At 42.5% G+C, this 14,099-nt stretch overlaps 2 protein-coding genes across 2 annotated transcripts; one reads left to right on the top strand and one right to left on the bottom strand.

Moving 5' to 3' along the window:
• Positions 1 to 1,685: 1,685 nt before the first annotated feature.
• BRIX1 (biogenesis of ribosomes BRX1) lies at positions 1,686 to 6,524 on the bottom strand. Its single transcript, XM_075740027.1, has 10 exons — positions 6,331 to 6,524; positions 5,246 to 5,357; positions 4,832 to 4,875; positions 4,132 to 4,202; positions 3,711 to 3,760; positions 3,542 to 3,615; positions 3,401 to 3,451; positions 2,999 to 3,100; positions 2,420 to 2,548; positions 1,686 to 2,113 (listed from the first exon to the last, which is right to left on the bottom strand). Exons 1-10 carry the CDS (start codon positions 6,478 to 6,480, stop codon positions 1,844 to 1,846), a joined length of 1,053 nt encoding a protein of 350 aa, XP_075596142.1. The 5' UTR covers positions 6,481 to 6,524; the 3' UTR covers positions 1,686 to 1,843.
• Positions 6,525 to 6,547: 23 nt separating this feature from the next.
• Positions 6,548 to 13,492, top strand: RAD1 (RAD1 checkpoint DNA exonuclease). The gene is made up of 5 exons (XM_010303184.2): positions 6,548 to 6,791; positions 9,610 to 9,718; positions 12,118 to 12,376; positions 12,720 to 12,818; positions 13,129 to 13,492. Exons 1-5 carry the CDS (start codon positions 6,597 to 6,599, stop codon positions 13,310 to 13,312), a joined length of 846 nt encoding a protein of 281 aa, XP_010301486.1. The 5' UTR covers positions 6,548 to 6,596; the 3' UTR covers positions 13,313 to 13,492.
• The last annotated feature ends 607 nt before the right edge of the window (positions 13,493 to 14,099 follow it).

Raw genomic sequence — 14,099 nt, forward strand, 5'->3', positions numbered from 1 at the left:
GAATAGACAAGATCTGGTGTTTGGGCAAGTTGAATACAAGTCACCAGTGTGCCCTGGGGTGCCTCGAGCTCAGCACAGCAAGCCGGGCGAAGGAGGGGACCGTCCCACTCTACACACTGGTGCAGCCCCACCTCGAGTGCTGGGTGCAGGTTTGGGCACCTCGCTGTACGAAGGACATCAAACTATTCCAGTGTGTCCGGAGGAGGGAGACCAAGGCGGTGAAAGGCCTCGAGGGCAGGACTTCGGGGGGAGCGGCTGAGGCCACTTGGCTTGTTCAGCTTAGAGAAGAGAAGGCTGAGGGGGCCTCAGGCAGCCTGCACCTTCCTCACGGTGCACGGCACAGGGGGGTGCTGATCTCCTCTCTGGTGGAGAGGACACCAGGAAATGGGATGAAGCTGTGCCAGGGCGAGTTCAGGTTGGACATTAAGGAAACATTGTTCAGCACCAAGACAACAGAGGCTGAAACCAGCACAGGAACCAAATAGGAACAGGGGATGAGCAAGACCTTGAAACACAGGGAAGCTGAGGGAAGCAAAGGGGGAAACAGCACTCGAGTCAGTGGAAGAACCAGGTTATGAGGTATGGAGCTGGAAAGCAAATTAAAAGAAAGGTAATGAAGAAACAGTCCCAGAGAGGTCAGTAAGTATTTTCTAACAGCAGTCAAGAAAAGTTTCTTGCAATCAGACTTTTGCTGAGCACTACAGAGACACGCTTGTCCAATTACAGTTGGAACTTTTTTTGTCTGGTTGGAGGGTGATGCCTTTACACTTTCTGTGAAAGCACAGTTGTACGCTCCTTTCCCCAGCTAATAACACTTGCTGCTAAAGTACAAACATTATCCATGAACAAAATCAAGGCTTTTAGTTGTAACAATTTTTAAGCAATAGTGGAAGGTTATTTGCCAATTTTATATGGAAAAAGCTACATGGACTCACTCTACTTTGAAAAAACAAGACCTAAACACCACATATAATTGAACCAAAAGGATAGTATTTAGAAAAAAAAAATTGCTTGCATGTATATATGTGTAAAGGCGTGAAATTCTGTTAAATGCAATTACTGCTTTTAAGCACTGCTGCTGTAACAGAGAATCACAGGCAGTTCAATTTCACGTGACTGTAGGTGCATGGTTTTGATACGCAGTCATGGCTAGTGTGTACCTCTTGCCTTTAGGGAACTTGCAATGAATTTGGTATTAAGGGCTAGAATCCTAAGTTAAGCTGTTTCACCCCCATAGCTATGTTTCTGGTCCTAAGAACCCAATTAGTACAGGACCTACCACAGGCAGAAGTAGCAGCTTTTCTACTGTTAATAAAAAAAAGAGCAGTTAAGAGGTCATAATCCTTTGCATTGCCTACGTATCATGAGGCAAAAAAAACCCCACCACCATTCCCCAAGAAAGAATTCCTATAAAGTTAAAACTTTTAAAAGGATTTTCTACTGCTGTCAGATTAGGAAAGCTGATTTATGAATTCCAGTTATGATGAGCACCAATGACTACTCAGTTATTTGTACTACTCTTTGTACGTGTTACAGCAAGTTGTTTCCCAGAGGTACTCAAGTGTAAAAGGCAAATTCTCAAAAGCAGAAATATTTGGAGCGTTTTATTCCCCCTTCCCTGCTGCCATGTTGTTTTTCATAAACCCATAATCATCTCAAAGACAATAAGAGTGCAAACTCAATCGTAATAAAGAAATTGATATTTTGTTTACTTAAAACTGAAGTTCTTTTAGTTTTGCCCGTAGAAAGAAGTATTTACAGTATCATGTCAATATAGCTAGGTATATCTATACCAGACTGACAGATGACTTTGGAGCCTGCTTAGTTTCCTCACTTGTAACATTTATGCTGATGTTTCAGTTCTGAAAAGCTTTTTTTGCTTCTTCCTCTGAATTTTGCGTGGCTTCTTTTTATCTTTAACAATTGGCTTTGACTCTGGTTTCACAAGCTGTATTTCCACTGGCTTTTCTTCGGCTGGAGTTTCAAAGACCACGTCAGTGGGATCTTCTTCAATAAGCACCTTACTGCCTTTTTTCTTAATCATTTGTACTTCCTTCACTTGCTGTTTCTCTCTAAACTTAGCCGCCACTGACAATCTTATCAGCCGTCGATGCTATAAAAATAAGAATTTAAATTACATTAGGTTTCAAACAAGCACAATGGAAGAAAACAGGTATTAAAGAGACAAGCGGTAATTTCTCTGCTTAATTGTCAAAATCCTCAGCGTAATGTCATCTTTTCAGTGACATTCATTCAATTTTTACACATTTACGCTCTTAAATTGTGATCAGTTAGGGCACTCTTTTCTAGAAAGGGTTCCAGGGAAAGGCATGCATAGTTGTCCTCCACAGACAGCTTGCAAGACCCGTCTTCAAATTAGTTGCTAAATGAAAAAGACGACAAAGACAAAGCTGCTTACCATATTTGGGGACCGGTAATGGGGATTTTCATACAGAGTTGGTCCTCCAAAGCTACCTTGGAATATTTTTATGAGGTTCAGGACAAAACGAGGCCCAATTTCTACTAGAGATGCATCTTCTTCTATTATCTGCAATAAAGAATACTCTCTCATGGATTGAATCAAAGTATCTGACCTTGTAGGCACCTTGCATACAGTGATACACAACCGAATTTAAATCCAAGATACAATGCCACTGAAGCTTACAGGCTGGACTTGTACACACACAGTTCTGTATACAGAGCATTTTGTTTGGGTTCAAAGAAGTACTTAGGGATGGCTACTCCTCCCTGTTACCAAGACAGCCATCACAGAATCGCAACTAACAGAGTATCAGCTGAAGTACACAGAACTTAAACCAGCTCTCTAGAGGCATGGGAGAAGGCAAGTCGTTTTAGGATACTGAAATTACTTTGTGCAAGCACTAGGTGTTGGCATATCCTGATAATAATGATTCTTCTCATTTATATTGTAATTAATGCATTTGATATGAAATTACTCCACCAAGCACCACCTGAACAGCCAAAAGAGACCACTAACCTGGTAATTCCGAAACCAGATCCTCTCGTCTGTAACAGTGAAGGTGAAAACATGATCTACAAAAGGCTGGCTTTTGGGGTGATACTGTGGTGTACTAAATATCTGTAATAAAAGGCAGTATTTCTAAGTATCTGTAATTGTAAGAGGCCAAACATGAATGGCTCACTTTTAATTAACTTTAATTTACTAAGATCCCAATCACAGGTTACAGTTCAAAGCCCAAAACTTAAGAACAAGTGTCCCAGTGATTTGAAGCACACGACCCTAATCCTTTGGAGATTTTTTGCAAGTTCAGAAGTGTAAAACTACTACTTAAAAAAAAAATTCTGAAATTTTTAAATCACAAAAAAAAAAAAAATTCCAATGAGAAAGAAACACTGGACAGCAGAACTACAGACTGACCTGAATAAACAATTCTTTTAGCAGGGCATAGTGTGGCTCCTTGTCGAATGTCTACAAAGGAAAAATGTAATTTTACATACAAAGCTAATAGTCATGTAAAGAAAACTAAACCATACTCGATGAAAGAAAATCTATACTTACTGGATCAAAAGACAAAAGGGGCCGTGAGCCCCTTAGGCAGTTTCCTGTCATCTTCAATTCAGCCAGTGTGTGAACTAGCGATTTTTTTAAAAAGATCATTTTAGCACTTACAGAAAACTGTACAGACAAGAAAGCAAGACTGTAAACACAACAATGTCAACCAACTCACCGTTCTGCACTAAGAATTTAGCTGAGGGTCCCTGTGGTGTATTTGAAAGCCTGCAGAGGACAGGTAGTAGAGTGAAGAAAAATGTCAACAGCAGTCAGAAGGTAGGCTGCATTTCTATAGTATACTCCAATGAGTTATTTCTGTATTAAAGTAATTTCAGATGCTTTTATAGCATTATTGAGTTCCTTTAACACACTTATAAATACTTGCTTTCTAAACAATTTTGTAAAATGCTTCTGTAAAGTCTACAAAAGCTCGTCATGCATTGTAAACTTGCACTACCCACAGAAGTGCAGGATTAGTACAGATTTAACCGAGCAAGACTATTTCATGCATCTTCACTATTCCAGTAAGAAACTTCAGATAGAACAGAAGCATCCCCATATATATAGTAATGTAAGAAAACATAACATTTCTTTACCACATATAGAGATCCTGTTTCTTTTTGGCTTCAAAAAAGATGCACTTATTGCAGTTTTTCATTTCACACACCTACACAAGATACATCAAATTAGCTGTTTACAAAATGCTGAAGACATTTTCAAAAACTTTCTACATTAATCTCTAATATCTTCCCCCCTTCGAAATATAAATTCAAAAGCAAAGGTCTTGCCGTAATAAATTACACCTACTGATTCCCAAACTGAAATTGAAGCACTTGTTTTGTTGAAAAATCTCACGTATTTATTACCAGGAGTAATAACTTCACTAAATCTACAAGCAATCTGATAAGCTCTCCAGGTTATAAACATTAGAGCAGGAGCTGTGACATTAGGTTCTAGTTCCAGAACTACCAGTGTCCTTTTGGCCTGGCTGCAGCCTTGTTTCCTACTTTCTTCAAGTATAAACTGCAATATACCTTTCACCTATATAGAAAGGCATGTTCTCTTTTATTTCTTCATGACAAAAGTCTGTGTTTAATTAAAGGTTTTTGTTTTATTAATCAAAAGTCAACTTCCTGTTTTAACATGAGCATTTTTTGAACATCAATAATTTTCATCTATGAAGTTATACAACTCCTATAACTAGTATGAGATTCTTTCAACTTGGTTGCCCTTTTCTCTTACACATTGAATTTCCAGAGAAAATAAAAAAGAAGCACTAGTTAAATCCTGGATTACCTCATTAATTACAAACAACTGGTCTTTACGGTCCATTTTTGTATCTGGAAAACAAGAACAACAGTTAGAAGGTTGGAAAACCACTTTAGCACAAGAAGTTCTTTTAACAGTCAGCCCTTTGCAAAAAAAAAAAAACTACTGGGTATAAATGAACAGATTAAGAATAACCATCAAGTTGTTTCAGCCATGTTATGCAACAAAAGTATCTGGGCACTTAGAGGACTGAGGGCACAGGAGTCCTTTCCCAAGGAATATTAGGATACAACAATAGTCACTGTATTTGTTGGCTCAGAAAGGGTTTAGTGCTTGTTTAAGATAAAAGTTTCATCAAAACAGTTGTGTACCACATTTTACCAGAAGTTCTTGGTTTAAAACTATTCTGAAAATCTAAGTTAGGGATGATGCTAACCCTACCTGCTTTAGAGTGAGGCATCAATGTTCTTAAGTCTTGCATTAGGTGTCTTGTTCTGAAATTAATTCCACGAGAAGAGAAAATAAGCACTCGCTCCTTGTTTTTCCATTTACCCTAGGAAAAAGACACAAAAGTTAAGCAGGAAAAGGAAGTTTTTAGCCTTAAAACTACTAACAAAACAGCAACAACAAATGTTTGAACTGTAATTACAAAAAAAACAATAAGAAAGCTTGTTATAAATATTATCTCCCACCCGCACAGAATCATTCTTTTGGCAAAACTGATGAGTTCCCTACAGAACATGGGGGCATAAGTTTCTACATGAAGAACTGCCATCCATCCTGCTTCAGTACGTTCCTACGTAAAACCTTTCACTCATACAAAACACATATTGAAAAGACCACAGGCACATACTTATTTGCAAAAGGCACCCCTCTTTCCCTGCAAAATTACCTGAACTACAGTCTCAGAGCACAATTTAGCTTTTCCTGCAGATGGGCATGTCAAGAAACCTCAGAGTTCAACATGCTACTTTTTTTTTCTTTTAAGCAAACTACAAGGGAATTATTTAAGCATTCTCAGGATGATTCCTAAATGAAACACGCATAATTTCCAGTATCTTTTGTGTAAAACAGAACTATCCAACTCTCTAAAATATCTTTGAGATTAAGATAACATCTTATGTACATCCACCAGAATAACATCTCTTCACATATCATCATAGAAATAACATGCTATTTTTATTTATGCCGGACTTATAAAGAAATCATGAAGAATCCTCTCTATCCTCGCTTGGCAGCTGGGTTCCCCCCGGTACCCCAAGCCCGGGAGCAGCAGAGGCAGAAGTCGGCCCCCAGCAGCCCGTCCGCAGCAGCACGGGTAGCGGGTCACCCACGCCTCTGCGGCCCGCCGCAGACAGCATCGCCTTCCCCGTGGAGGCGGAATACCTCCGTAAGGCACGGCCCGGGTACGGAGACGAGGTGCCCTTTCTACGGGTAAACGCCGCCCCGGGCAGAGAGCGGAGCGGGGACCCCCGGCCTGGCGCGGCCCAGTCCGCTCCACCCCGAGCTGCGCGCCTAGGAGGTACCTGGGAGACCGGCGGCGGGATGCTGTACTCCTCCGGGCCTGCTCCGTCCGCGCCTGGCTTCGCGTCCGGCTCGGGGGCGCCCGAGGCCCTCTTAGCTCGCTTCTTCGGCCGCGCAGACGGGGCGTCACGCTTCCTCTTGGCCACCGCCATCTTGGCCGCACCACACCGTGCCCACAGTCCCTCGCACTTCCCGTCCGCTTGCACTTCCGGCCCCTCCCACTTCCGCTTCCCCCCGGAATTGCCGTGGGCGCGGCGGGCCGTCCGCTATGCCGTTCTCCACGCAGCCGTCTGCCAGCGGCGAGCAGTACGTGCTGACCGCTAGCCTGGACAACGCCCGCCATCTCTCCAGCCTCCTCAGGGCTGTCCACTTCCAGGACCACGCCACCTGCTTCGCCACGGCCAACGGCATCAGGGTGACGGTGGAGGACGCCAAATGCATCCAGGCCAACGCCTTCATTCAGGTGGGGACTGCGTCCCCCGCCCGGGCCTGGCTGCTCTGGGGTAGGCGTTAGCGGTGAGGAGGGGCCGGTACCGCTGTTGGAGACCTTGGAAAGGCCCCAGTTACGTGGTAGAGCAGGTGTACAGCAAGTTTACCCGTGGAGGAGGGAAAGCTTGGGTGAAATCACGGCATAGGTGCGGGAGCTGACGTGGAGTAAGTGCTGTGATGAGGCTGTGGTCACTCACAAGATATCCGTGCTATTGAAAGGCTGAGCTCAGTGCCTGGTTTGTTCATACATGCCTGCTTGTGTGACGTTCCCTTGCTTAATGTGTTGCACCTGCTCCTCCCGACCCTACCGTTTGTAAATGCATGAGTAAGTTCATAAAGTATCTAAGTATTTTTATTATGTTTCCTCCCAAAGCCAAAAAGGTGAATTTAAGTCAACCCTGGAAGAGACTAGAAGTTCACAGACGGTTGTTTACAGCGTGTCACCTGGGCTAAACTGAGAGCTTCCAGCCACAGGGCAGGAGCGGTGGTCTGCCCCTTTCGCTCTCTGATCCTGCCTGTGCTGCACTGTGTCCAGAAAGGGTGCCTGAGGGGTTACACATAGGCAGAGGATCTCAACTATGCTGAACTGTCCATATAGGCAGCTTTAAATAGCAATCTAAATTATTTCACCTTAACTTGCATTTAATATATTGTTAAAAGCAGCTTTACTCACTTTTCTGCTACCTCTTTCATAGCTGTGACTGCTGGCTTTGCTTCATTTTAATTTTTTAAGGTGAACTTTTAATTTTTTCTTCCTTTAACAATGGTTTACCTTCTGAGTCTTTTTGTTTATTTTTATTTAATGCATATCCAACTTGTAAATGCTTGGTTCATAAGAACAGGCTTTGTGCTGGTTCCTGTTTTTTGAAAGCATACATGATACTGGGGATGTAAATGGAAGGGACGAGCACTATTCTATGGTAGTAACTCAAATCCAACTTTACCTTTCTTCTGTCCTTTAGAGTCTGCGTCTTTGCTACCTGTGAAACTGCAGCCTGAGCTATGTGTGAAAGGGGAGAAGCCCATGTCTCCTTGTCGCTGTATCTCCCCTTGCTTTCTCCTGCTCCTTGCAGCACAGTCCTTCCTGACGCTGGTGCCATATGCGTTTGGTTAGCTTTCTGCTATTTGAGTGAGTTAAGCAGACTCATGAAGTGGCCAGTGTGTGCTAGTGCACACATGTGGGCAGGAGCCAGGGAGTGGTGACTGGAGGTTCCTGTGAGAGTGTTGGGCTGTTAAGTATAGAATAGAACAGTTCCAGTTGGAAGGGACCTCCGACACTCACCTAATCCAACTGCCTGACCACTTTCAGGGCTGACCAGAAGTTAAAGCGTGTTAAGGGCGTTGTCCAAATGCCAAACACTGACAGGCTTGGGGCATGAACCACCTCTCTAGGGAGCCTGTTCCAGTGTGTGACCCCGCCTCTTGGTAAACAAATACTTCCTGATGTCCAGCCTAAACCACCCCTGGCGCAGCTTTGCATCGTACCCATGTGTTCTATCAGTGGGTACCAGGGAGAAGAGCCCAGCACCTCCTGCCCCACCTCCCCTCCTCAGGCAGCTGCAGAGAGCCGTGAGGTCGCCCCTCGGCCTCCTTGTCTCCAAACTAGACAAACCCAGAGTCCTCAGCTGCTCCTCACAGGACATGCCTTCCAGCCCTCTCACCAGCTTTGTTCTCTCCTCTGGACACATTCAAGGACCTTCCCGTCCTTGTTAAATGGTGTGTCCCAGCACTGCACGCAGCACTGCAGGTGAGGCTGCACCAGCGCTGAATACGGTGGGATAATCCCCTCTTTTGGCCGGCTGGTTTTGCTGTGTTTGATGTCCCCCCCCAGGATGGGGTTTGCCCTCTGGGCTGCCAATAAAAATAACTAACTGCTTTTTCAAAAGCAGCTCAAATCACCCTGCGTTATTTCTGAGATATTCTGTTCCCGCAGTTACCACAAAGCAGCTAGTGCCCTGTGGCAGATGGGGTAGCCTGGAGTAGTTTACCCACATCAGACTATTCAAAGGCATGTTTCAGCACATATTTTAGTGTGGTGAATGCACTATTCTTTTCTGTTCTAGTTTTACATATTTTTATTATTTGAAATGTTTGTTTATGCTCTGAGTGAATAAAAGTAAATAAATATTGTTTCTGCAGAAGGGTGGCATATGGTATAGTTCCCTGAATGTTTCCAGCTCTAGAAGTAGGCAGCTTTAGACTTCAACATTTGTAGCTTGTTTTTAAACTATAAAAGACTAGTGTTTAGGTTTTCATGCTTACGCCATGCTACTTTGTTTCAATTGTGACCCGATTTATTTATTTTTTACTGCTTTTGAGGATGAAGACCGGTTTTTCTGTAATAGATAATGGGTTACATGTAGAAATCAGTTTGTATTGCTGTCCTTGCTTTGACTGGAATAGAGTTAACTTTCTTCCTAGCAGCTGGTATAGTGCTGTGTTTTGGATTTAGGATGAGAATAATGTTGATAACGCAGTGATGTTTTTAGTTGTTGCCAAGCAGTCAAGGAATTTTCAGGTTCTCATAGTGGCTTGCCAACAATGAGGTGAGGGGTGCCCAAGAAGCTGGGAGGGGACACAGCCAGGACAGCTGACCCAAACTGACCAGAGGGATATTCCCTACCATATGACATCATGCTCCATATATAACTGGGGGGTTGGCTGGGAGGTGGCATGGCTCAGGAATTGCACTGATCTCTGAGACTGAAAGCACTGAATTTAAGGAAACAAGTGTAAACTGTAAAATAATTGCAGAAACTCAACTCTCTTCTTCTCTTTTCTTTCTCTTACAGGCAGAAATTTTTCAGGAATTTTCTGTTCAGGAGGAATCAGTGACATTCCGGATCAATTTGTCTGTTCTTCTTGACTGCTTGACCATTTTTGGTACCAGTTCTTTGCCAGGTATGGTGCATATTTACATTGACAGTGCATGTGTATCACGTGTAGTCATGTAGTGAAACCTGTACATAGCTATAGGGAGATGTCTAGTCTTGACAGAACTTCTGACTTCCTCACTTTAAGTCCTTCTGAGCATGGCAGCTATTGCTGTTAAGCAGGATCCATCATGTTTGCTTTAGTTAATATAAGTGTGTGCTGTGATAACGGTCAATGGAGAGAAGAAAGGAGCTAATGGGTGAGAGCTTAGCCAGCATCAGAGATTGCTGCAGCAGGAGATGCTAAAAGAAGCTGACTTACTTTGAAAGTGGAATAAAGGTATATGTCTGTGCCACGCTATTGGGGTACCTGAGAAACAGAGGAATCTTCCTGTGAAGGTAATGTTTCCTGGATCTGTGTAAGGCACAAAAAACCCATTTGTTTGGGGAGAGAACCCTTTTGTGGCATGAGGTCCAGTGAACGGCCCCAGCTTGTACCCTTGCTCTGGTTTGGGACTGAACATCTCAAATAGTTTCTGTAATTTTGATAAGAAAATCTGTCAAGTAATTTGTTCAGGCGTCTCTGGCAAGTGTGTGATGTTTAGGCTGGAGTTCTGACTCTGAGGCCAGTGCTGTCACCTAGGACTGACACATGCCATGACTACCTTTCCTGTTGATCTGTTTTCAGTCCAGGGCCCAGATCACCCACATCACACGCACACTAATTTGTTCCCAAGAGCCCTTCTCTTAAGGGGAAAACCTGGATGCAGCTGGCAGAATAGTTTCCCTGCAGCCCATTCAGAGTAGTCAATATGGATGTAGAGAGAGAGGAGGTTCGCTCTACTAGGGATGGTACTTCATGCTATCACAGGCTGAAGGTGCCAGCAGGGCAGGCTGCACATACCCTCAGCATCAGGCTAACAGGCTACTGCTTGGGCAAGCTGGAGCAGCCTCTGATCAGAGCTGTCACTTTGAGCTGAAAAAGCATAAAAGCGGTCAGTGCATCTTCAGGCCACAGGGGATCCTCACTGGGCTGACAAGGGACTCAGGCTAACTAATTGCTGTGAACTGTAGCAGAAATCAGCACACTGAGAGATAGTATAGATACAGCTTGGAATTTGTCTTGCTAACAGAAACCTTTATATGACCTCTATAATAAATGGCATCTCTTTTCCAATATTTCTGTGGCTTGTGCAATCCTGGAACATCCAGCTCCCTCAGAAACATTGACCAGCATATGCATGAATTAGGAGATATCCTGGTGCAGATTTATTGGGCTTGAAGAAGTCTGCAGGGCTTCCAGGTAGCATCATCAGTTCACTGTGCTCCTGCTACCAGTGCAACAGCTGTTATGTGGCACCTTCTGTTCCTTCCCTTCTTCAGGCAACACCTGCATCTGTTTTGTGAGTATTGTCTCCAGCAGATAAGGTGCTGAGGAATGATACTACCCCAAGGTCTTACAAGAAATCTGTGGCTGGATTGGGTGGCACTTCAGGTGCTGTAAGAGCACTTTAGATCTTGCTTATCAAGTGTGTGAGTTGCAAAAATCAAGTAGACTGTATTATTTATCCTGTTCGTAGTCTTTTCAGTGACAGAGGTGCATGGGAAGCTGCCTTCATAATTATGTACACAAATACTGAATTATGTTGAACCCATTTATTTGAACAAAAAAAATCTTAATAATTTATTTTAATTATGAATTAAATTTATTTTTTTTACTTGATGGTTGTTCAAAAATATTTTTATAAGCAAAAATAACTACAAGTTAGCATGACTGTATGGGTGCTACATCATGCACTGTGTACTCATGTGGAGCAGAGTGATACCATGACAGTTTTTTCGGGCAGTTCTACCATTGCAGCTGTGTGGTGAACTCCGTATTCCTCTGCTGTTTCCGTTGTGACTCTGACCTAAAGACCTAAATCAACTGTACTAAACAGCACTCTGCTTTTGGGAAACCAGACGTTCAGATTATGATTACCTAGCAAAAACAGGATGTGACCATAATGCAAGCTAAGCTGCATTAACTTCAGTTTGAGTTGCAAAAGTAACAAGAGTGGTAAAGAAAGATGATGAGAGCCAGAGAGAATGTCAGGACGATGGAAGATTTTCCAGTGCCTCTAAACTATTTGTAGCATATCCAGCTTCATTGTCACAGCTAGTATTACCTGTTTGGTACATGACACGAGTTGGATTTGAACTGGTGTAAACATACAAAGCATTTCATTTTGCTGCATAACCATTAGCACTTCATAGGGTGTCTAGGAGGCTGCACTAAGCATTCTACATTAGTGTAATGGAGACTGGACCAAACATGCTAAATCAAATTGATCTGTGCTCCATGTGCCAGTAAAATGTGAATTTTCTAAAGTGATCAGATGTGCTAGCTAGCTCTCTGGAGAATGTGTATTTCATTCTCTTTTTCAGGAACTTCAACAGCCCTTAGGATGTGTTATCGTGGTTATGGTTATCCCTTGATGCTGTTCTTGGAAGAAGGAGGAGTAGTGACAGTGTGCAAAATTAACACTCAAGAACCTGATGAGCTGTTAGACTTTGATTTCTGCAGTACAAAGGTTGTTAATAAAATTATCCTGCAGTCAGAGGGGCTACGAGAAGCATTTGCCGAACTGGATATGACCAGTGAAGTTCTACAGATTACCATGTCTCCAGATAAACCCTACTTCAGGTACTGGAAACTGTGCTTTCAACTCAGTGTTCGTGCTTGGCCTCCATTGGTAAGGACTTTTCAGGGTGAAGAGAGGGGACCTGTATTAGAACATTCCTTTATTTCAAGAAGAATTGTAATGAATATAGTAAATCACAATATGTGATCTAATTAACATACTAATGAGTATATTGACAACCTGATAAATGTGACACTGATATAGACAGTTCAGCATTTTTAATTAAAGGAAAACAAACAACAGTATTGTGTGAAACAGCCATTGAGATATGCAAGATGAGTGATTCTGACGAGTTTTTAGAGAGCTGTGATTGGGTGTTTTGAGATGGCGCCTTTTGTCTTCCAGGTTATCCACTTTTGGAAATGCAGGAAGTGCACATCTGGACTACCCTAGGGACTCTGATTTGATGGAAGCATTCCACTGTAACCAGACCCAGACAAACAGGTTAGGATCAGTGATCAGTGCCCTCTGTGGCCAGTCATGCGTTCTTGCTGGAAAGCTTAAAAAACTGGTTTTGCATTACTGTAACATTTGTTGCACTAGTATGGGGGGGAAGAAAAAATACTTCTCATCTGATAAAAGTCTGTCATCAAAAGCTAGGCGATAACAATGGCTGATGTTGTTACCAGGAAAAGATCAAATTAGCACATTGCTAATTGTTTTTTGGTTATTTTGTGGTTTTAATTGGGAGTAATGTTTAGCTCCTCTCTGCACAATGTATTTTTTTCAGACGGCTTTTTTTTTTCCCCTGCAGGTACAAGATTGCTTTGCTTAAACCATCTACAAAGGCACTGGCTTTATCGTGTAAAGTGTCCATTAGAACAGATGCTCAAGGATTTCTTTCACTGCAGTATATGATTAGGAATGAAGATGGACAGATCTGTTTTGTGGAATACTATTGTTGCCCTGATGAGGATATTACTGAAGCAGAACTGTAGGTGTATGTTTTGGTGTGTGTATTATATTTATGGATATATGAAATACTGTATTTTTTAATACAATTTAATGAAAGGTGTAAAGATTGATAGATTTGATATTGTCTTTTTTTTAAACACTGGAAATGCGCGGACTTCTTTTTTTATTCCCTTGAAAACATTTCTTAGCGTTGAGTCAAAAAACTGAACTGAAAAAGGAGAAAGGGACTTGATCTCCTATAGCCACTGATTCCAGCACAGATGTTAAAGTGGTGTTTGTGTAATAAATTGCTGCTTTTTACAGTGTTGTCCAAGAATTTTTGTTTGTAATTTGTTTTTTGTCTTTGGCTTGTTCTAAGCAATTACACAAGGGAAGATCTGAGTACTAGCTGTATGTTAGCCAGTTAACTTTCAGTGACTTAAAACCAAATTTGTCTTGAGAAAGAGGATGACATTTTCAAACTAATTTCTTAATAGCAGCAGGTGGTTTCTTTCCAGCAAGTGCTGACGTGTTTTACTGGTGAAGCCACTAGACTCCTCCTCATCTTGATTAATTCTTAATATAACTCAGTTCTTTGGAATTTCATCTTATACCAATTTACCCTACACAGTGAGGTGGGCTGTACTTAGGTCAGAAGCTGCGTTTCTCCTTTCACACCTCTCTGTTGGAAACAACCTGCTCAAAACAGGAGGGCCACTGAACCTGCGGGGTGTTGAACCAAACGCAGAGGCTGCACATCATGCTGCCAGAGGCTGGAGTCTTCCTGCCTTGCTGCGGTGGGGTGTGATCCAACAGTCGGGGATCTGCAGG

The sequence above is a fragment of the Balearica regulorum genome, chromosome Z (genome assembly GCF_011004875.1).
Source record: "Balearica regulorum gibbericeps isolate bBalReg1 chromosome Z, bBalReg1.pri, whole genome shotgun sequence".
Classification (NCBI taxonomy): Eukaryota; Metazoa; Chordata; class Aves; order Gruiformes; family Gruidae; genus Balearica; species Balearica regulorum.

Excerpts from the sequence above, each read along its gene's own strand:
- BRIX1 (XM_075740027.1), bottom strand. The coding sequence starts at position 6,480 with ATGGCGGTGGCCAAGAGGAAGCGTGACGCCCCGTCTGCGCGGCCGAAG. Across the intron at positions 5,358-6,330 it reads TCCCGCCGCCGGTCTCCCAG|GGTAAATGGAAAAACAAGGA; the intron begins GTACCTCCTAGG and ends TCTTTTTCCTAG. Across the intron at positions 4,203-4,831 it reads AGTTGTTTGTAATTAATGAG|GTGTGTGAAATGAAAAACTG; the intron begins GTAATCCAGGAT and ends TATCTTGTGTAG.
- RAD1 (XM_010303184.2), top strand. The coding sequence starts at position 6,597 with ATGCCGTTCTCCACGCAGCCGTCTGCCAGCGGCGAGCAGTACGTGCTG. Across the intron at positions 9,719-12,117 it reads TGGTACCAGTTCTTTGCCAG|GAACTTCAACAGCCCTTAGG; the intron begins GTATGGTGCATA and ends TCTCTTTTTCAG. Across the intron at positions 12,377-12,719 it reads CCAGATAAACCCTACTTCAG|GTTATCCACTTTTGGAAATG; the intron begins GTACTGGAAACT and ends TTTGTCTTCCAG.